This window comes from Natator depressus, chromosome 1, assembly GCF_965152275.1.
Source record: "Natator depressus isolate rNatDep1 chromosome 1, rNatDep2.hap1, whole genome shotgun sequence".
In the NCBI taxonomy this organism is placed as follows: domain Eukaryota; kingdom Metazoa; phylum Chordata; order Testudines; family Cheloniidae; genus Natator; species Natator depressus.
In genome coordinates, this window is record NC_134234.1 from 24,644,720 (window position 1) to 24,668,704 (window position 23,985).

At 42.8% G+C, this 23,985-nt stretch overlaps 1 protein-coding gene across 1 annotated transcript in view; it reads left to right on the forward strand.

Annotated features, from left to right (window-relative positions):
- Window positions 1–17,768: 17,768 nt before the first annotated feature.
- The window catches only part of TYR (tyrosinase), an 82,607-nt gene continuing 76,390 nt past the window's right edge, over window positions 17,769–23,985 (forward strand). Inside the window, exon 1 of the mRNA XM_074943153.1 lies at window positions 17,769–18,587. Coding sequence (XP_074799254.1) covers window positions 17,769–18,587 — 819 coding nt within the window. The remainder of the gene's footprint in view (window positions 18,588–23,985) is intronic.

A 23,985-nucleotide genomic window follows, 5' to 3' on the forward strand; every position in this document is an offset into this window, starting at 1 on the left:
TACCCTTATATTCATCTTTTTACAGGACCATGATACATTTTGTACAAAGTATGCCTCGTGAGGTATTGTTTAAAAACTCATAATCTGCTGAACATTATTGGCCAGATATGTATAGCAACATTGTATGTAAAGTTATGAGATTCTACAGCATAATATTGCTGTAACATGCTCCAACTTTAGAAAAACAGGTGCAAACCAGTTCCTCAAAAACAAAAGACAAACCAACACCTTGACCATATGTCAACAAAGTCATGTAGACTATCACCTAGTTAAATGGCCATTAAGCCAGGAAGAGGGGTGTAAGCAAGAACTTTACATAATAATAGAACAACTGGAAGTTCCCATGTAAACAAACAAGCTGTTGCCTGAACCCCAGCTAAAGATAATCCTCAAAGAAAGGGAATGGTGTAAGAATAGAGAACACAGACAACAAAAATTACCTTTCTCCTCCATTCCTCCCTGCTCACGGCAGCAACAATGACTGAAGAAACACTGAACTGAGAGAGGGGTCCTGGCTTGGAGGCTTCCAGCCAGTAAAAGACTGCAAAAAGCAGGTGGTGAGAAAAACCTTAGCTTTGAATCCATTTAGCTTGCTAAAATAGGTATTAGTTTGCATTTTATCTATTTATTTTCTTTGTGTCCAATTCTGATTTTTATGCCCCATTGCTTGTAAATCATTTAAAATCTATCTTTCTGTAGTTAATAAACTTGTTTTATTATTTAAACCAATGTGTTTGGATTGAAGTGTTTGGGAACCTCCACTTGAGATAAAAAGGTTTCTGCATATCATTTTCCATTGATGAAATGAGCTTGCATTGTCCATTAGAGAGCTGGGCAGTACAAGATGCACATTTCTGGGAACAAGTCTGGGACTGGGAATTTTCTGGTGTCACCCTGTGATGTAATTTATGATTGGTTAGCTAAAACACACTTCCAATTCAGCTGGGAGTGACTTTGCATGCTAGCAGCTGACCAGGACCAGGAGTGGTTGCTTTCACGGAGAAGCAGTGTAAAAGACACCCAAAGATAGAGATTTGAGGGGATATAGCTGTCCATCTCTCCAAATTGTACACTGGGGAATGTCCCAGAGTAACATTCATATTTGCTAGGTATATACAACTTTTGGAAAAATGTTACATTGGTCCTCGTTTTGTGATCATTTACACAGGTGCAACTTCATCAACTTCAATGGGATTACTCCTGATTTACAGCAGAGTAAATGAGAAGAGAATGGGGCTGGTCCATCTCTAGATGAATGCATGTAATGACCACTATACTAAAGGCAGCTTTGCACGCACAGCAAGAAAACATGGAGCTAGATCCTCGGATGATATAAATCAGCTAAGCTTCATTGATTGCAGTGGGTCAATACTGATTTACACCTGCTAAAAATCTAGCCCATTGTTATTAAAAGTTATGGCCCTGATCCTGCCAAGTGAGCTGCATTCAGCTGAACCTTCTGCAATACAAAGATCCATCTTTTTGCTCTGTGTTAATATAGCACCCAGCACAATGGTCCATGACTAGGGCTCCTAGGTGCTACTGAAGTTCAAACAAACAAACAATTGACTTCAATGTGATTTGATGTGGGCATAAATATCTGTCCACATGGATCCAACTGCAGGATCATAACTTCTGTCAGTGAAATCTCTTGTATTTCATTGATAGAAGGGGTAAATCCTTTAATAAGGAGAGCACTAAGGACATAAAATACAAAGCTGCTTGCCGAACCCTAACCCTTCAACTTTTACAAGTTTTCAAAAAAAAAAAAAATCAAACACATAAATTAAAGTGGAGCCTGGATAGCTTTAAGTTACTCATTAATTCTGAAGCTCACTCTGTGTCTCATAATGTTAATACTATTACCAAGTCAATAGACAGAATCATTTATTTTATCATTTGAAAAACAAAACAAAGAATAGATATATTCCAGTGTGATAACATTACATAGCTTGCAAACTACTCTGTGGTATGCACCCAGACCAAAAGGATCATCTAAAAATTCCACATTCAGAGACTTCCACTAAACTTTTTATCATCTTTATAAAAACAGATGCATAAAAACTAAGGTTAATTGCATACACTAATATCCGTGAATTACTCAAATGAATTTAGTAACCTGAAGATATTGACAGGGAGGATGTAATCAGGGTGGAGAATGCAACAGGGGGAGCCCAGGACAAAGCTCATGGGACCAGGTAATTTTTGGTGGATGACCTGACATTGTGGATTTCCCTATCTCAGGAAATCAAAATGAACTAAACTTTTAGAGCATTGGGCAAGACACACCTCTTTGCAAATCACAGAATCAGAGAAAGGTAGGGCTGGAAGGGACCTTGAGCAGTGCTGCCGAAACATGAGGGTCTGGGGGGGGTCACATGGCCCCCATCACTTTAAAAAGTGGGAGGGCTATACCCTCCCACTTTTTACCTGCCTTAAGGGCAAGTGATGGGGCAGGGGGTGGAAAGGAACAAGCGTGGGTGGGGCCTCAGGGATAAGAGGCAGAGCAGGGGTGGGGCCTTGAGGGGGAAGGCAGATCAGGGGGACAGGGCCATGGTTCAGTTACAGGTGTTCCCCCCACTTCTAGGGAGCTTATGGTGCTCCTGACCTTGAGAGGTCATGAAATCCAGCCTCCTGAGCTGAGGCGGAACCAAACAAATCTGACAGGTGTTTGTCCAGCCAGTTCTTAAAAACTTCCAGTGATGGAGATTCCACAACCTCCCTTGGTAGACTATTCCAGATCTTAACTACCCTCATAGTTAGAAAGCTTTTCCTAATATCTAATTTAAATCTCCCTTGCTACAGATTAAGCCCATTACTTCTTGTCCTATCTTCAGTAAATATGCAGTACAGTTAATCACCATCCTCTCTATAATAGTCTTCAAATATTGTAAAGGCTGTTATCAGATCCCTACTCAGTCGTTTTCTCAAGACTAAACATGTCCAATTTTTTTAACCTTTCCTCATAGGTCAGGTTTTCTAAACCTTTCACCATTTTTGTTGCTCTCCTCTTGAGTTTCTCCAATTTATCCACATCCACAAAGTGTGGTGCCCACTACTGGACACAGTGCTTCAGCTGAGACCTCATCAGAGCCCCGTAGAATGCGAAAATTACCGCCCTTGTCTTACATACAACGTTATGTTAATACGTTAATATGGCTGTTAAATACATCCCAGACTATTAGTCTTTTTCTGCATTGTTGGCTCATATTCTCTTTGTGATCTGCTATAATTGCCAGATCCTTTTCCACGGGACTACCTCTTAACCAGTTATTCATCATTTTGTAGCTGTGCATTTGATTTTTTCCTTCCCAAGTGTAGTACTTTGCATTTGTCTTTATTGAATTTCATCTTATTGATTTCAGACCAATTCTCTAATTTGTCAAGGTTGTTTTTAGTTCTAACCCTGTCCTCCAAAAGCTTTCCCTTAACAGAAACAGTGACAACATGGCAACCCAGTGTCCTTTCTGCCTGCTACACACCTTCCTTATAGGGAGATCTATGGAATAAGACATCACAAAGGGAGGATCAAGAATGATGGTCTTTACTTGGACAACAGCAAGTCTTTTAATACTTGTATTTGCCATATAAATTCCTCAGTGGTGACCATACCAGAAATCTGTAGCTAGATTGGGGGGTAGAGGAATAGTTAATCATAAGAACTAAAGCTGAGTTATCTGCTCTTGCCTCAGCAGCCCTCATTATTGTGACTGTGGGTTAGACATGTTCTTAAGCGGAGAGCTGATGCCATCAGCCTCAGAGTGGGAGTGGCAGCTACCGCTCTGGTAAGGTTGTTTGTACATTTCCATTTTAAGGTTCTGTTTTCAGTTTTATGCAGCTTTCAGAAACTATCATTTTCCAGGCTGAAATATTTCCAGACTTGGCCACCCACTTCTCACGCATAGCAAACTGAGTCCTTGCCCCCGCCTCTGCATGGAATACTGGAAAGGGAAGATGCAAGGAAGTTACCAAAAAGAAACCATACGACTCCTCCATCCCCAGTTTTGCATAGGTGGGACAAGATCTATGTGAGAAGGGGGCCTCTGCATATGGCTCTCAGAGGCCCATTCTGGTCCAGTGTGACTGCTCATCTGAACAAAGTTAGACACATGCCTCCCTGTTTGCAGGAAAGGGGCTCCTAGGTGCAATCCTGCATTTCTTGAGTCAATGGGAGTTTTGCATGTGCCAGGAATGAAGGATTGGGCCAAATCTCTTATCAAATTCTATTCTTGTAATGCTAAATATCTCATGTTATTGTTGCCCTCCTACACTGGTAAGGGAGATGGATTGTAAAATGTCTGCTGTACGATATCAAAAACGATAACATTTAGTAAGTGAAATGATCTATTACACAGCCCAGGACATGTTAAGATTGGAAGTGTCAGTCACTTTATAATTAAAGGATTATCAGAGTCAGGAAGATTTATAAGAATGAGATATTGAAATTATTTCTTTGAAGGCTGTTCATTCCGTGTACATTTTGTCTGTAAATGGCAAGTGTGTTAGTCTACAGCATTTCACTCGCCATGTGATATTTATGTTATTGGCCTTTAAAGCTACACCGTTGTGCTTTCTACGGAAAACAGAAAAATATAATTAATCTTAAATCCAATTAATGGGATAAATAACAGTTTTAAAGGCTTATTGTCAAGACAAAAATAAGGGCCCTAACTCTCCGATGGGTTAATTCTGCTGGCACAACACTGATTTAAATCGGGCGGCTCCAACCATTTTCAGATTCTCCTTGTACAGGGGACTCCCCAGGTGGCATAGAGTTTCCCTAGTTCTGTTTATGCCACTCCCACCTGCTACCAGCATAGAGAATAGGGCAGGTAAAAAGGCATGTGACATCCTTATGGCCTGGTGTGTTACAGCTGCCAGAATGGCCCTTTGGGGGCCACTGGGAGCTCACATAATTAGAGTGGCCTGAAGGCTGCTCTGGTTAATGCTAGGGACTGACCCAGTGCTAAAAAAACCTCTCAGTCTCAGGAAAAAGCCAATAAAGAAATAAAGCCACCTTTACAACCCCTGACACATGCTGCACCACGCTTTCTACCATGCAGCCCAGTTCTGGCCCAATATATTTACAGACATGTACATACCTATGTTACTGACAGATTATAAAGTCTGGAAAAGCCTTTTAAATATCTCAGTCAGAATTTTTTTGTACTTTTTGTGTTTCACACAGACTGGAAAAAATGAAACTGAACTAATCCAATGCATTTTCGTTTCAAGTTAGTTTCACTTTCTGGGTTTCATGTACTAGCACAATGCTATTGTGTTTGTGTCCCTGGGACCGCAAAGGAATGTCCCACTAAAAAACCTGGTTTTGTTTAAATGCAAAAGACCTGTGAATTTATTTCCATTCCTACATCTTTGTTTGACATCTATATATTTTTTTCTTAAATGAGAGCATATACGTACCTAGAGCCACGGACTGATACATATTTGAAAGAAAGCAAGGGGAAAAAAGAATTTTGCAAGACTTTTTCCCCCCAGTATTGTCTAAACTAAGTTGACAGTGCCTGTTTAATATTAGACCTATTTTAAGAACAAGTGTGTCTAGTTTCCTATAAATTTTGGCCTATTTCTGAGATAGGTCTGTTCTTCCCAAAAGATGAATTATACTTGTTGAACCCTATTATTAGTGTATACAAAAGCTGACACCTTTCAGTTAAATGCAGAAACACCGAGCAAATCCAGAAAATGTGGGGTGTAACAGGATAGCCTGCCCCTTTAAGGGCTAGCCAGCCCTCTTTAATTTTGCCCCACCTGTGCTGGGCGTATGGCTTCAGAAAGGGAGGGACCCCAGCAGTTAGGGACTGGCTGTGGACAAGAGCAGATGAGTTGGGTTGTGGCTAGAGAGCTGAGCCACAGTGTCACAACTGAGGCTTGGGTAGTCAGGCCTAGCGGTCAGGGCTAGTGTCTAAGTCCAAGAACTTAAGTCAGGGTTCAAGTGCTGAAGCCAGGTGCATCTACCTGCTTTCTAGGTATGTATATGCTTTGCTTATCATTGTGATATCTGAACACATAGAAACTGATGGCAGTGAGAGTTGAGTGTGCTCAGCACGTACCAGACCTCGAAATAAGGAGAGCCCTTTCAATAGTTTTTAAACTTACCCAAGAAAAAATCATGAAGGTCCCCCCACAAGGCGTCTTTTGGCATCAAAGAGCCAGTCTGGCACAGAACATTTTATCAGTTCCCACAGAATGCTAATGAAAGTGTTGTGAAACTGAGTCAGTGCTATTAACTTTTTTGGCTCAATATTGACAAATTATTTTTGAAGGACTTCATAATTCATATAAAAATATCAGCTCCTGATAATTACTGATTCCCTTTGATGAATCTGGCCTTCACGTTTTAATAATTCACACACCTTGAAGAGATTTTTCTATAACTCACTACGCAAATATACCAATTGTTTTCCTAATAAGATTTCAATAGGAACATACTTTATGTGCACAGGTTTCAGAGTAGCAGCCGTGTTAGTCTGTATCCGCAAAAAGAAAAGGAGGACTTGTGGCACCTTAGAGACTGACAAATTTATTTGAGCATAGGCTTTCGTGAGCTACAGCTCACTTCATCAGATGTATTCAGTGGAAAATCCGGTGGGGAGATTTTATATACACAGAGAACATGAAACAATGGGTGTTACCATACACACTGTAATGAGAGTGATCAGGTAAGGTGAGCTATTACCAGCAGGAGAGCGGGGGAAGGGGGGAGCTTTTGTACTGATAATCAAGGTGCACAGTTTACTGAGGAATGGGCAAATCATCCCTCATCCCGATCCCTGTGGCTGTGGAAGATTCTGATCACAACCAACCCAGTGAGACTGAGTTGAATTTAGGAGGCGGGTTCCGTGGCTGGACGTTACCTCCTGCTGGAATCACAGTCATCTTAAACAGGACGAATGTATTAAAGGAAACAACTACATAGAATAGACATGAACAAAAAGGCTTCAAAACAGCTTGAGTCCCCAGTTTTATTTCCCTCAGTTTACCACAACCTTTCTGGAACTCTGAATGGCCAATCAACAGAGCCATCCAGTGGCTGAATAACATACTGCAAGCAAACATAACATGACTCCTCCTGTAAAACATATAGAACAGCTTCACAGGGGCTCTCTGTACCCCATTATGGGGGATAGAGGTTGGGACACATTGGGGATGGGGCAGGGAATGCAGCAGATGCAACTGGAACCCTAAGTCTGCAAGAGAGGATTCTGATGGCAATCTGCAGACTGAGAGTGGAATATTCCATTCCTCCTACACCCCACAAACCTCCTTGGGTATTCTCAGACTGCTAACTGAGGGGAAAATTTAGCCTTAAGCAACATTCATTTTAATGAAGAATATACTTCTCCCATCATATTTTGATGCTGCCATTATATCCTAGCCACGTTTTAGCAGTGCACAGTTCCCACAGAATGCGTAGTTCAGCTGGTGCTATCAACCGTATCCAGTGTATAAAACCGTAATTAATATTTATATGTAAAGTTAATAATGTTTAAAACCTACCCCGAGCAATTATCAATGTCATCTCCACTGAGGGCAGGTCACTGTATGGGACCCAATGACCCTTTTCACTTAGACAAAAAATGTTTATCTGAAAGTTTTTAAAGAAGAGAAAAAGCTACTGTTTCTTCAGTCAGTATGTGCTATAAATAATGGAAAGCTCAACATCTGCAGGAGAATATAACACCATCTTCTATAGGGAATGGAAGAAGTTGGTGAAAACCATTTAGTGAAATTCAATACTAGTGTTGCTATTTCATTTCATGGGGGTCCTCAAAATCTGGCATCACATCCCCTGCATGGACCTCCTTTGCCCACTTACCCTCCCTTGTGTACTCATTGGGAACAAACCTACTACTGACTTCTCAATTTCTTCATCTTCCAAAGACAAACCCAGGTCCCAACCTGAGTAATCAGAGCAGACTTTTGGATTCCCCTGGCTGATTCTACTGGTGACCCAGGTTTGGAATAGATTTCAATGGATATGCATCTGGTAATGCGCTGTCTTACAATAGTGACGGGGTGATCTCTTGGCCCCAGGGAAATCAATTCCAAAATTTTCTTTAACCTCAATAGGAGCAGGATTTCACCCATGTTTTTGTGGCTTTATCAGTGAAGAACTACATTATTTTGGGGTGAAAACATCTTTATTTTCCCTGATGTTTTCTGGCAGAGGCAGGCTACATATCAATTCTTCTTTTACACAGAGCCCTTTTCAGAATGAGGAGCTGAGATTTCTGTTTGGCATTCCATGAAAACTGAGCAACACTTCAAGGTCTTATTTATATAGTTTGCTAGGGACCAGTTAGAGAATTTCTACACAGAAAGTCCAATTTGATGCAACTTCTTTGTTAGTGTTCTAGTGGATGGGGTTATATTTTTGTCTGATAATATTTTCTAATCAATAAGGAATCAATTTATTGAAATAGGTGAGCATTATAAATTGCCTGCTTCTTACTATGTTTTTTCCCCTTGTTATGATCTAGGAATGAACAGCCATGTGATACCCTCTGTTATACAGAACAGAGTGAAGCAAAATAAAGTGAGAGACCCCAACCATGAACTACCTTCCCACACTTTTCCCCTTGAAACAAGGTGGCCCTGGCCTCTAAGACCAACCCCTGCACAAGAATTGCCTGGGGCTCAGCAAGTTCAGAGGCTGTGAACTGGGAATGCAGGGAACATTCACTCTCCGCGGCATTCCTTCTCCTCCAGTGGCCTCTGGGAAATGCCTCCCAGTCAGAGTTATTTCATTTGAGTTGCCCCTTCCACTAGAACCTCTGGAAGGTAGGTGCTTCAAGGGGTAGCTGCAGGAGGTTAGCCCATGAGTCTGGGAACCAATTTGCAAATACTGGCATCCCAATTTGTGCAGATCTTGGGAGCAGCCACAGATCTTGCAGGCCAAACCCCTTTCTTATTCTACAGAGAAATAAAACATCACCTTGTCAAATGAGATCATTTAAAGAAAAGACCTTGAATGGGAATGCACAAGATTTCCTCTCCTTTAGTCCGATAGCAAGGATTTTTAATAAATCTATTTATGCAGGGGAGGTACCATGTGAATGGAGAATAGCTAATGTCATGCTAATATTTAAGGGGGGGGGGGAGTGATCCAGACAATTACAGACCTGTTATTCTGACTTCAGTAGTATGTAAAGCTTTAGAACAAATTGTGAAGGAAAGAATAATTAAATTAATGGAGTAATGGTAAAGGGGATGTAATGCAACCTGTCTTTACCAAAGTTACATCATGCCAGACGAACCTGATTTCCTACTCTGAGAAAGGTTTCAGAGTAGCAGCCGTGTTAGTCTGTATTCGCAAAAAGAAAAGGAGGACTTGTGGCACCTTAGAGACTAACCAATTTATTTGAGCACGAGCTTTCGTGAGCTACAGCTAGTACTACTCGTGCCACTAGTACTCCTTTTCTTTTTACTTTGAGAAAATAACTCATTTTTTTAGATAAGGGAAATGCAAGAGATTCAATATGCTTGCACTTCAATAAAGCATTCGACACGGTACCACATGGGAAATTATTAGTTAAATTAGAGAAGGTGGGGATCGGTACAGGCATCATAAGGTGGATAAGGAACTGGTTAGGGGAAGAAAGCAGTGGGTTGTGCTGAAAGGGGAATTATCGGACTGAAGGGAGGTTATTAGTGGAATTCTTCAAGGATCGGTCTTGGGACAGTCTTATTCAATATTTGTATTAATGACCTTGGCACAGAAAGTCTGAGTGTGTTAATTAAATTGGTTGATTATTCAAAGTTGGGAGGCATCATCAATACGGAGGAGAATATCAAAAACATTATATGGGAAGATCTGAATGTCTAAAAACAGGAATGACAGAAATGAGATGGAATTCCATAGTACAAAGTGCAAGGTCATGCACTTAGAAACTAATAAGAAGAACTTTTGCTATAAGTTGAGGGTGTTCAGTAGGAAGCGACAGAGGAGGAGAGAGACCTGGGTGTGTGGGTCGATCACAGGTTGACTATGAGCCACCAATGTGATGCAGCTGAGAAAAAAGTAAATGTGATCCTTGGATGTATCAGGTGAAGCATTCCCAGTCGAGAAACATTAATGTTATTGTACAAGGCACTGGTGAAACCTCAGCTGGAATACTGTGTACGGTTCTGTTCACACATGTTCAGGAAAGATGAATTCAAACTGGAACAGGAGCAGAGAAGATTTACGAGGATGAACAGGGGAATGGAGGGCCTATCTTCTGGGAGGAGATTGGAAAAACTTGGTTTACTTAGTCTAGCAAAAAGAAGGCTGAGAGATTGCTCTCTCTAAATAAGTCAAGAGGGATAAATACCAGGTAGGGTAAAGAGCTAATTAAGGTAAAGGACAATGATATCACAAGAACAAATAGATATAAACTGGCCATGAACAAATTCAGCCTGGCAATCAGAAGATTTCTAACCAGGAGGGGAGTGAGGTTCTGGAACAGCCTCCCAATAGGAGCTGTGGGGGCAAACAACTTACATGGTTTTCAGAGAAAGTTGGACCATTTAGGAGTGTGATTGTATGATAGGGTTGCTTGTGATGGTAGGGGGTAGGGCTCAACAACCCTGGGCCTCAGTTCCCGTTTATGTCTGCAGCATGTGCATGGGTCACTTTCCAGGATTATCTGGTTATATCTCAATTAATCCTTTCCCTGCCATTGTGTTGGCCTGGGGCCACTGGTGCACTTTAGTCCCTCCTATTCTCTTTGCTTGGCATAATAGTCTAGTTTCCTGTGGGCTGTAATACTTTGGGCTAATTCCAGTTGTTGGGTTAGTGTGCAGATGCTGGGTGGTGTTTGTGGCCTGTGATATACAGGAGGTCAGACTAGATGATCCAGTGGTCCCCTCTGCCCTTAAATTCTGACTCTATGAGATCTTTCTGACTACAGCTTGTTAACATTTTCAAAGTTTCAGAATTTTTAAGTTTCAAAATTTCATCTATCACCATGAATTTACAATGACATTTTCACAAATTGTCTCCCTCCCCCAGCCCCATTTTGACCAACTTTAAAGATGGACAATATTTTTGCAAACTTCAAAATCCAAGCATTTTTCAATGTCAATAATCTGAATTTTGAAAAACAAGAATTGAAAAAAATGATCAAAAAAATAAATAGTCAAATATTTTCCCTTTTCCCCCAAACAGCTCAATTTACATGTATTTGGATCAATTGGCCCAAACTTTTTAATGTTGTTATTCTTCTTGCTCCAGCATTCCCTACTGGAGGGAGGTTGTGTGTTTACACACACACACACACACACACACACACACACACACACACACACACAGAAGAACCATTAACATTCTTCTCATGAGCATCTTCAGGAGTCATAAGAAACTTTGGGCAGATGAGTAAATTGGAAGGGTATTTAAACACACCCAGAGAAATGTACATGTCCACTGTTTACTGCATCTATACTTCCTACATTTTACTAGGCCATTGCATGCCAAAGCAAGGTGAGTATTAGACACTGGAGGTTGTCGTCACAGTTTCAGAGTAACTGGACCTGTGTCCTCCCTCTCTGTGGCCCACTCCAGAAGTGCCCAGTCAGGTCTCAGATCTCCTGCCATCACCTGTCTATGGGCTAGGATCCTTGTTCCACACTCTTCTGACCGGGGGGATTTAAGGCTGTGCAGTCCCCTGCCACCCTCTGTCTCCCTGAAAGCCAATGACAGTGCTTTTACCGTAGTTGCAAATTACACACAGCTCGTTCTGAGTACATTTAAAGTAAAAGCATTACAGAGAAAACAAACAGATTTAAACATACACTAAACACACCAGGAGTCACCCATTAGTCTATGGAACACGAGTAAGCCAAAGTCTTTCCATCCCTTCTGCAAGTGTTGGGGCACCCATTATACCGATGGCCCTGAGTCAATTTAAATCCAAAAGTCCTTTTTTTTTGTCTGTTGGTCTCTGGAAAACCCAATTTGAACCAATATACCAATATATTGCTGTGTTACTCTCTGACTGTGGCTGCTGCTTTTCTGCATAGTCTTTTATACCTGACTTCATCCAGACTATCACATGAGTGCTTCCTAATAAACCTCTTGTTTTCATCAAAACTCCTCTCTCTAATCCTAGAAGCCTCCTGTAATAGTTAGCCTGTGATAGCTTGTTCCTCCTTGGAAACCAACCAGATTTTGGATTCTTCTCTGCCTAGTTGGGACAATTTATTTGAATGACTGCACTACCCAGGTTTTAATAGAATTCTATCTGCCTTGAATTTTAGAGCAGGGACCCATCTCTCCAGTCATGATTGAGTACACAGGCGGGCACATCAATCAGGTCATCAGCTGTGCTTGCAGGATATTAGTATGCTGGTCTGGAGGTAAAACTCGATTACTTATAACATTCAGAATCGTTTCTCTGCCAGGAGCATGCTCCTTTCATATATTTAAACCAGTGTGTTTAAGCCTCATCTCCTAAAGATCATTCCTATAGGTCTGTAGGTATTTGTTTTAGGCTAAAAAGATGGGTCATGGTAATTTATTGTCTGCTTCTTAGTAAAGAATCCTGCTTAGTATAATGAAATTGGTGAAGTCTTCTTACTCAACTGCCAGAGATTTGATTTATTTTATTACCTTAAGATTACATTTTAAGTAGAAATTAAATACTTTAGTCCTAATTGTGTGTAATGTAAACATACTGGGCTACCTATATGCAACTTAGTAATGGCTTGGACCTTTTATTTTGAATAGATACAATTTTGATTCTATTTTATCTTATGTAACCTTCCATTCTTCACCCTCCCACCTACTGGAGTTCTGGATGAAATAGAATCTGGATTCAAACTTTTGTACTATGTTATTCGAAACCAGTTTGTCTCTCTTTTCCATCGTAGGGCTCAAACTGCACTCTCGATCACACAGATCTTGTTCCCTTTCTGTCACCCTCACTCAGCACGTGATAACACCATTTAAAAGGTCCTACACTTAGGGACTAACAATAAGAATTTTTGCTATAAGCTGGGGACTTATCAGTTGGAAGTGACAGAGGAGGAGTAAGATCTGGGTGCATTGGCTGATCACAGGATGACTATGAGCCACCAATGTGATCCAGCTGTGAAAAAGGCCAATGAAGTCTTAGGATGCATCAGGCAAGGGATTTGCAGTAGAGATAGGGAAATGTTAGTACCATTATACAAGGCACTGGTGAGACCTCATCTGGAATACTGTGTGCAGTTGCTGGTCTCCCACGTTTAAGAAAGATGAACAGGTGCAGAGAATGGCTACTAGAATGATCAGAGGAATGGAAAACTACCTTATGAGAGGAGACTCAAAAAGCTTGGCTCGGTTAGGGTAACCAAAAGAAAACTGAGGGGAGATATGATTGCTCTCTCTATAAACACATCAGAGAGATAAATACCAGGGAGGGAGAGGAGTTATTTAAGTTAAGTATCAATGTGGACAGAAGAACAAATGGATATAAACTGGCCATGAAGAAATTTAGACTTGAAATTGGACAAAGGTTTCTAACCATCAGAGGAGTGAAGTTCTGGAGCAGCCTCCCAGGAGGAGCAGTGAGAGCCAAAAACCTAACTGGCTTCAGGACTCACCGTGATAAGTTTATGGAGGGGATGGTATGATGAGATTGCCTACAATGGCATGTAGCTGATCTGCGACTGCGAGCAACCAGTATCTCCACTGGCCAGTAATGGGACATTAAATGGGGAGGCCTATGAGTTACTACAGAGAATTCTTTCCCAGGTGTCTGGCTGGTGAGTCTTGCCCACATGCTTAGGGCCTAACTGATCGCCATATTTGGAGCCGGGAAAGAATTTTCCCCTGAGTCCGACTGGCAGAGACCCTGGGGTTTTTTCACTTCCTCTGCAGTATGGGGCACAGGTCACTTGCAGGTTTAATTTAGTGTGAATGGTGGAGTCTCTAACCTGAAATCTTTAAATCATAATTTGAGGACTTCAGTAACTCAGCCAGAGATTACAGGTCTATTACAGGAGTGGGTGGGCAAGGTTCTGTGGCCTGCAATGTGCAGGAGGTCAGACTATAAGGCCAGAAGGGACCATTTATGAGTCCTCCAAAATGGAGTAAGGGTGCAGAATCTAGCCAATAGGGAGTAGCACCTGTGCAACAGACAGCACACTTTGGACCTATTTACGTTATCTCATGCTGCCCTTCCCGCTCTTTCTCTCTTCTTTTTGCTCCTTCCTAAGGCTATGTTTACACTGGCAACTGAATGACAAAACTTGTGTCTTTCAGAGGTGTTAACCCCTTCCCCACGAAAGACAAAAGTTTTGCCGCAACAAGTGCCAGTGTGAACAGCACGTTGTCAGCAGGAGCACTCTCCTGCGACAACGCGGATGCCGCTCGTTGGGGGTGGAAGTTTTTTGTCAGCAGGAGAGCCTACAAACAGCGGCTACACGGCGTGACTTTTAGCAGCACAGCTGTGGCGACACAGCCATGCCGCTAAAAGCTGTGTTGTGCAGACATAGCCTAAGAATTCCTTTTACTTATGTCTCTCAAAGGGCCACATCTTCAACTCTTTCCCCACGTGATTCTTCTTTCTACTGTACCTGGTCTGCACTAATTTTCTCTAAGTCATTTGAGTTCTTCTGACATCCCTTTATCCAACATTATACTGAAATATTATCAGTGATAAAACCCTTTGCAACTGCAAGAGTGATTCCCAAGCCCCTTTCACCATCCCACATTGTCTCCTTGGGAGCTAAATAAATCAATTAAAACTTTAAGGCACAGAATTGTCTAAAAATCTTTTTAAAAGAAGATGTTAAGAGAGAGCATCAGCACAGTGATGTTGCCGGCACAGAGTGCCTGAGGCAAGCAAGCGCTGGGTTCGTTGCCCGGTATGCGTTGCGCCAATGACCACAACGGGGTGGAGAAGCAGAGAGATTTATTTGGAGCTCCAAATAGGGCGCAGGGAGACTGAGCTGTCTCAAATCCTGCAGAAGCGCATGCAGATTCCAGTATACATTTTATACCTTTGCCTACTTCACTACACAAGCTTATACAACCAATTACCTGTTGCCCCGTACAATACCGTAGCCAAATCAGCTAAAGCAGCCAGTTGTGTTTTTCCTCAGTAGCATTGCCCGAGCCTTGCCTTATTTGGTCCTATTTGTTACTGCTTTTTGCTAAACATTTCTGCCTTATCTATCTGTTTCCCAGGCCGAAGCTGGCCTTGGCTGGCGAGCCGTGTGCAAACTTGTCTGTTTGTGTGCTAGCTTCCTCAGAGTTATGCAGGATCACAGAGGGTTCAAGGAGCAAAGGGGCCTTGGTTTATCCAGGCCTAGAGCGGGAGGGCTTCCTCGACACTCGTGGTCTTCCACCCTCCCGAGTTACCTAGTGTAGTGCCCAGTGTCCCCAACAGTGACCGAGAAAAGAACTACTGCAATGTCAGCAGTTTGGTGCTGAAATTATTTTCTTTGACCTTTTCTGAATGAGAAATGTCCCTTTCTAAATATATTTTCATTTTCTCCCTTAAAGGAAGTAGAATGGGATGAAAGCAGACTTTGAAAATCAGTGGGAATCAAGAACTATTTCTGCATGTCACTGTGACTTCTTGTGCAATCTCTATAGTTCTGTATTTTGATTGTGCAATTTGGTTTTTAACAGTATGGCTCACATAATTAAGTCAGAGAGCAACGTATGACAGCTACAGGGATGGCACGGCTCAGAGGTTACAGCATGGGACCAGAAATCCACCTTCTAGTCCTGATCCTGCCATTGATTCAATGTGAGATAAGGTGGGCGAGGTAATATCTTTTATTGGATCAGCTTCTGTTGGGGAGAGAGACAAGCTTATAACTTGTCCTGTTGGGCCCTAAACTCTGCGCCATGGAGTCTCCTGCAAATCAGCTGTTGCAGAAACATGGTGTCAGGGGGACAGTGGTAAAGCCTGAGATTCACCTTTTTTCTGACCACTGAACAAGGAATTCCAGTAGAATATGAAAAAATAGCATTATCCCTAAAGTAAGTGTGCGTACACATGCGTGTGTGTATGCACTTCTCTGCACTTCAATGTGAAACGTCCACCCAGAGCCTTCCCCAGCCCCCCGCCTGCCTGGTTTTCTGTCTCTCTTCTCAATTACCTGGCTCTACACCAGCGAACCTAGCAGAGCTAGTTAAAGCCATGGAATTGCATGGGTTTCCTAAGCATCCTGACACCGAAAACTAAACGGGTGGCAGTTCTGTCATGCAATGTACATCAAGCCTAGCACGAGAAATGAAAGAGATGAATAACAGAGAGAGCACAATAAACGTCAGTGGGGTTAGAAGCAATTAAAAAAGCAACCCTCAAACCGCAGGCCCCGAGTCCACGGAGACCCTGTGATAATCTGTCTGCATTGCTGGAGCATAGACGGCAACAGGATTAAGGCTCCTCGTGCTCCTCAGCAGGATCATGTGATGACCTGCTGATTCCAGCAAAAGGCAACATTTCCCAGCCAAGCTCTCCCTTGCTTCGCCTGTCTGGTGCTCCAGCCGCACGGAAACTCTCAGCAATCCTCAGTCAGTGGTAATCCCATCCCCTTGCTTTTAAAAAAATGCCCCGCAACAACAGAAACCCCAGTTTCACAAAAGACAAGATGGAGGGAAAATTTCTAAATGTGCAATTCAGCCAGCAGTTTAGGGACAGTGGAAGGCTCCCCTGCTCCACTCACAGTGGAATGATTGCCATGCTGCTGCAAGGCAGGCAGAGAGGGACATTCCAGCAGCCTGCGTGCTGCACAGCTAGGCTCTGCATAGGCCAGAGGAGAAGAAGAAAGGGGTTGTGGATGGTCTGGAACACAGCCAATGTAACATCAGTTACAACATGTAGATCCAGGGTCTGCAAACTCCCTCCCAGGGCAAATGCAGGGATTATGGTCCCTTTTCCAGATCAGGGAGTGGATGGTTGCAGCGCTGTCCCAGGTTGACTCTCTCCCCTGCAATTTCCTCCCTGTAATTTCCCTTGTACAAAGTTTTACTAATGGAGAAAGCCAGGAAGCATGTCCTGGGCTGGTGTTAACTGTCATAGCTGCACTAATTTCAAGATAGCTACTGGATGAGGACCTGTCCCTAAAAGTTTATAATGGGACCTTCTGTCAGAGAAGGGATGCTGTCAAGTTATTCTGCAGTGAACCAGGCTAGGAGGAAGAGAAGTGTTTTCAGTCTGAACACGTCACCAAAACCAAACCCTTAATTCTGCACTGGATCCCACTTTCACACACTCTTTGGCCTAATAGGGTCATTTTATGAGTCTCATATTGAGGGGGATAGATTAAAAATAAATGAATAAAGTTTATTTTAATCCAGAGATTTGCTGTGCTTATTTAATTCAACAGACAATCTATTTTTTTAAAAAAAACAAATCATTATTCTAATGCACATAAGCAAACAAGGAATTAAAATGGCTGTCACTATTTCTGCATTCTGTTTACTTGCTCCAAAGTTGCCAGAGGAAAAGGATCATGTGACAGGCAGAAGATGACTGCTTATAATAAGTCTGTATATGTTGAACGCTAAAGGGGCAGGGGAAAATAAGTCACTTGGATTTCACCCAGAACATGTGATAATCAGATTAACAGAGAATTGTGTGTATGTGTAGTAGATGGCAAAGGAGATTGAAGTGTGCATGGTTTAAAAAAAAAAAAAAAAAAGACAGGAGTGAAACTTTCCCACCGGAGGGGAAAAATTTCTTTCATATGCAGGGCTGTGGCAGGGGTTAGATCTATTCATGCACTGAGCCACAGCACTGAAGGTTGCCTGCTGTTGTGTGAGGATGTCTCTCTTGGCCCTGGGTTTCCTGCTGGGGATTCTGCAGCCTTCATCCGGGCAGTTCCCCCGAGCCTGTGCATCTTCAGAGAGCCTGCTGAGGAAGGAATGTTGCCCACTATGGGCTGGGGATGGGTCCCCTTGTGGAGAACTCTCTGGCAGGGGCTCCTGCCAGGAGATCCTTTTGTCCCGTGCCCCACTCGGGCCGCAGTTCCCCTTCACAGGTGTGGACGACAGAGAGGACTGGCCTGCTGTGTTTTATAACAGGACATGCCAATGCAACAGCAACTTTATGGGATTCAACTGCGGGGAGTGCAGGTTTGGCTTCTCAGGGCCCAGCTGTGCCGAGAGGAGGATGCGCATGAGAAGAAGCATCTTCCAGCTTAGTAGCAAAGAGAAGAATAAGTTCCTCGCCTACCTCAACTTGGCAAAGCAAACCCCGAGCCAGGACTATGTCATCGCCAGTGGAACCTATGCTCAGATGAACAATGGCTCGACCCCCATGTTCAGGAACATCAACATTTACGACCTCTTCGTATGGATGCATTACTACGTCTCTCATGACACCTTGCTAGGTGGGTCAAGCGTATGGAGGGATATTGATTTTGCCCATGAAGCCCCAGGTTTTCTACCTTGGCATCGGCTGTTCTTGCTGCTGTGGGAACACGAGATCCAGAAGATCACAGGGGATGAGAACTTCACCATCCCTTACTGGGACTGGCGAGATGCCGAAGGCTGCGATGTCTGCACTGACGAATTGATGGGAGGCAGACACCCCACTAACCCTCAGTTACTCAGCCCAGCATCCTTTTTCTCCTCGTGGCAGGTAAGGACTGGCTGGCAGGGAGGGAGGGCTGGAAGGGTGGCTTTATGCCAAGAGATCTGATACATTACATGCTAATCGACTTGTGGCCAGAGGGAAATCTAGGTCACCAGAAAATATACTCAATCACCTTTTGGGTGCATCAATGCACCTAAAGCAAAGTGCATAACACAACATCGCAACACTGCTGGACAGAGACATCCAGCTGAGAGAAAGTAGGGCATTTGTATGCAAGTCACCGGCCCACAGCCTCTCCACGGCAGTGTTAGTGTCTGAGCAATGGAAATAAAAGCACGGAGTTGTCATCAGTGTGCTTTGCAATCTGAAAGGCTTTCCACCCCCTGCCCCCTCACCACCTCTTTTTCCAGCCAAGATTTTTAAACTATCCAATTAAGCTTATCTAGTTTAAAGTGAAAAGTCTTTAGTGCACCAAAAGGATTGGCTATGCTGTTAACAGCAGTCATTTCCAAATAAAGGCCGGTGATTTATTCAAAAGAAAAATAAAAGCTAATCTCCCCTGTTAAAATGGGCTAAGAATTTAGCACTCAGAGTATTCCTACATTTCAAACACCGTTCAGCTGAATCTATAAAGCAATATAGCCTTGCTTATTTATCTAGCTGAAGTGGATACATTGTGGTGTCCTAGTGCTATGCACTTTTGGAATTTAAAACTTTAAAGGCTAGGTCCTTAGCTGGTGCAAACTGGCATCATTCTTTTGACTTACTTGGAGATACACCAATTTACATCAGCTGAGGATCTGGTCCTTTGTTTCCATGATTTAACGGACTGTAGGACAAATTCACCAATCTACTCCAGCAGCTCTGTGATGCTCTGGTGTCACAAAGCAAAGACAAACTGGGCTAACGCCAGCCTAGTAAACTGGATTTATGGCTGCTTTGCATCCCCAGAGTAGCACAAAGTAGTCAGAATATACCAATGAATCTGACCCTGTATTTTGAACTGATGCAATGGCTCCTTTCAGTTACAGCAGTGTAATCAGAGTATTGATTTAAGTGGAATTCCTCTGGATTAACACCAGTTCAGAATTGTAAAAGTACCGAAATTGGTCCAGTATATAGAATACAAGCAGCCAGAAAGATGTCATTTGTCTCAGAGTGTGGTTCTCTCATTCCAACAAAATGTGAAACTAGCAAAGTCCTGCAGAACTTTATTTATATAGTCCCATATGTGCATATGGTACTTCACATGGGGTGAAATCCTGGCTCCACTGAAGTCAGTGAGCGTTTTGTCATTAACTTCAGCGGAGCTAGGATTTCACCCAGAGAATACAGCAGACCCAAATCTGATTTCTCACTGGTCTAAACCAGGAGTATCATGAAGTCAATGAAGTTGCACCAGTGTGAAACTGGTGTAAGTGAAATTAGAATCAGGCCTATTTTGCCTGTCCTGTGGAGTGTGAAGTCTAATTAAGACATATATAGCACACTGGATAACAGGTCAATAGTAACAGGGTGCAGATAGTATTACAGAATTAGCAAGTTTCTAGCTGTCTCCATATGTACGCAATAATGTTTTCCTACAAAGCAGGAGGGGTCAGAGAGCAATGCTTTGCTTACCCTTTCGAAGGTCTGACTGATATAGGTAGATACATATAGCTTCCCTATCAGTGTAGTATCTGAGCACATTAAAGCTTTGCTACTGTACATTTAAAAACAGTGGTATTCTATAATTTACCATTTCAGGCTGGCTGTCCCTCAGATAGCCCATAAATGAAGCAAAGCTTCTCTTAAAAGACAAATCTCGTCAAAATAAAGTCTTTGTATGCCTTGAGCACAAAACTGTTGCTGCAGGGAAGGGGGAATGCAGCATGTTTAAAAAAAATGCTTAGTTTTGGGGTAAAACTTCCCAAAGCACCTCAGTCCCATTGTCAACATTTCCCAAGTCATTTTTGAAGATGGGGTTTAGGCACCTAAGTCACTTGGTAATATTTTTTTAAAGTGCCTATTTGTTAAAACTTTCAAACCAGTTCTAACTAGGACTTTGCATTCAGTGCTCTGATTCTCCTTCAACACCTATGTGTAACGTTACTGATGTCAGTGGATTTACTCCTGCATTACAATGGCAAGATAGCAGAATCGTGTTTTGATTTGGGGAGCATGTGGTCAAGGTACAAGTTAGACTGATGTTCCTTTAGTACAGTGGTTCTCAAACTATGGGGCAGGCCTCCCAAGGGAGGCACGGGAATCTGTCAAGGGAGGTGGGAGCTGTGAGCTTTTTTTTCTCTTTTTTTTTTTTTAAGAGCTCTGGCTGTCAGCCCTGGGGGCCTGGGGCTCGTGCAGAAGGGCCGTGCACAGCCGGGAGGTGAGGGGATGGGATAAAGGGAACAGCCAGAGCCCTGCCACCCCAGGGCTAATAGCCGGAGCCCTGCCATCCTGGGATTCTCCTTCCCCGCCCCCTCAAACCCTCACCAAGAGGCAGCCCAGGCTTGGTCTCGCCTTTCCCCTTCACCCCTGCAAGTCCCTCACTGGAAGGTGGCAGCAGGACTCTGGCTGTCAGCCCCAGGGTGGCAGCAGCAGTGCAGAGGTAAGGGTGGCAATGGGGCACTAAGTCTGCTGTGAAAAGTAATATTGACAAATATCACTTTTCACATTGCCACCCTTACTTCTGCACTGCTGCTGGCGTGGCGCTGCCTTCAGAGCTGGGTGCCTGGCAGCTGTGCTGCTCTCCGCTCTGCCTTCAGAGCTGGGTGACGGTATATGCGCTCCTGGGGGAGGGGGGCATAAGCGACTATAAACACAAGGAAGGAGGGCATGATCAAATGCATTTTGATCACTGCTTTAGTAGCTCTGAGGCCAAATGTTACTCTGGCTTACAATTAGAGATAGGTAGAAAATGGTATTCCAGACCCACACAATTTTTTCCACTCTTCATTTGGATGAAACCAAGAACTTTCAAAGATTTTTTTACCCCCCCCCCCCAAAAAAAGAAAATAAATATGAAACTGATTCCATAGCCCATTGGTTAGGCACTCATCCAGTATAGCTGGGGAGGGATAGCTCAGTGGTTTGAGCATTAGCCTGCTAAACTGAAGGTTGTGAGCTCAATCCTTGAGGGGGCCATTTAGGGATCTGGGGCAAAAATTGGGGATTGGTCCTGCTTTGAGCAGGGGTTGGACTAGATGACCTCCTGAGGTCCCTTCCAACCCTGATATTCTATGATGTGGATGGTCCAAGTTCAAGCCCCTGCTTTCAATCAGATAGAATGGGGACATGAAGCTAGGTCTTCTCCGTGCCAGGTGAGCATCTTAGCCACTGGGCCATTCTCAGGTGAGTCATTCGCTCCCTCCCTCCTGGACCTGAACATTTTTTCACAACAAAAGTTTCATCACAACAGATGCATTCTCATGGAAAGCTTTGGTTTCAACAAATTGCCATTTTCCGACATAAAAAGGTTGTCAGAAAATTCCCAACCAGCTCTACTGACAGTGGAGTAACTCTGAAGTCAGAGGAGTGCCTTAGTCTGACACTAGAATCAGAATCTCATTCCATAAAACTAAAAGGAAACAAACAGTCTTAGCTTCAGCCGGAAGGCAACCATAGATCTAGGGCAGTGTATGCTGACTGCCAAAGCACTGCCAGTCAAATAACAAAGGACACACTAATAAGAGGGTGGAGGGTTGAGAGATGTGTAGGAATTCAGGCTTTTAATAGGGTAATCTAAATGATAGAGAGGAGAAGAGAAACAGCTAAAAATGACATTAAAATAAAGAAGTATCACAGTGTCCTTTTAAAATCCACAATGCCCTTTCAAAATGTAATAAAATAATGACTGCGGATTCTGCAGTGTTAGGAAAATTAAGACATGGTGGCACACTCAAAGGGTTGTTACGGATTTGTTTAAAAAAATATAAAGTGCCTATTTGAAGCACAGCATCTCTTTCTAAAGAAAGGAGCAAAATACTTTATTCCATGGCAAAGTTGCTATGGCAACATGGATACCCATGCCTGCATGCTGAAATTCTAGCTCCCCCCCTCACTTTTTTTCTTCAGCTACTGCTACCACTTAGTTGAGTGAATTATCTGTCCATGGTTTTTTTCTCATTTTTATCCTCTAAAAAAGACTTCTGACTCCTGCTTCTGTTAGGAACCGCTAATATGTTTTTTCTCTCTAGAATTTACCTTATCCTTGCAGATGTTTGTAACTAATGGCTGAACTGTTGCCTTTAGATTTCTTTGTCTTAAATAAAGCCCATAGGCACTCATTAATGCTGTACTGAGCTATGCAATCTCCTGCAAATCCGGAGCAAGGGAGAAAGAAAGCAGAATCTTTGCATGGAAGCTTGAGAGGTGATTTTTTCGGGGGGTTAGTTCTTCAAGATAATGTATTGGCTAAGAGAAATCAGCACTGTGCCCTGTTTGAATGTTTCTGGTTCACGTTCTGCTCTCTGGTGCACTGGTGTAAATTTAGAGTCACTCTATTAAAGTCTATGGAGTTACCAAGGATTCGCTCTGGTGAAAGTAAAAGCAGAATTTGGCTCATTTTGTTGAGATTGAGCGTTCGAGTCAATTGGGTTTGGGTGCCAGGTACATTACAGACAAAATAAGGAAATAGAGTATAAATTCTACCCGGAGTCACTAGTATATATTGGCTGCTTTGTTCCACTCCTGTAATGGAACACAGCTAGATTGGATTGGGCCTGGTGTACTCTGGCACCTGGAAAAATAGATTGACCCAGACAAAGTAATTGCAGAGACTGGACTAAGTTCTGCTTTCAGTCACAGCAATGTAAGGTCTTCACTCCGGGCTCGATTCTCCACTACCCTTGCACTCCATGCAAACATTTACACCTGTGAAAATGTGTTTAAAATGCTGCTGAATCAGTACGGTAACATTTTTCCACCCTGGATGTGCCCAGGGACGGCAATAGTGAGCAACCCCTGTATGGGGTGTGCAAGTTGGATAGTCGGGCACATTAACTAAGGACTAGGCACGTCTATTCATCGTAGAGGTGGGTTGATGGCTGCATAATTAAGGGGGCAACCAGGGCATCATTCCAAGCACTATTTTCTACCCACATCCTAAACCTGTAAAAAAAACCCTCCAATCACCAAACCAAAAAAGATTCAATCCTCCTTTGCTCCAGTATTTCTTGTGGCTTTTATTTTTTTTAAGTGTTCTTAGGCTAAAGCAGATTTTTTTAAAATTTTGAATAAAATTGTGCGCATTATTTTAAAGATATTTGCTTAGCAAAAAACAAACAAACAAACAAACCCCTCACATCTCATCTCACTTATTTGTACAGGGCTGTCTGCTTATTTGGCTATTGTGACCAAACCCAGGCCAGGAAGGGATATCTCTACCCAGCATTTTGGAGCAAGCGAAAGCAAGCTTTCCAGGCCTAGCGGGGCTCACAGTACTGCTCTGAAAATGCCTGCACAG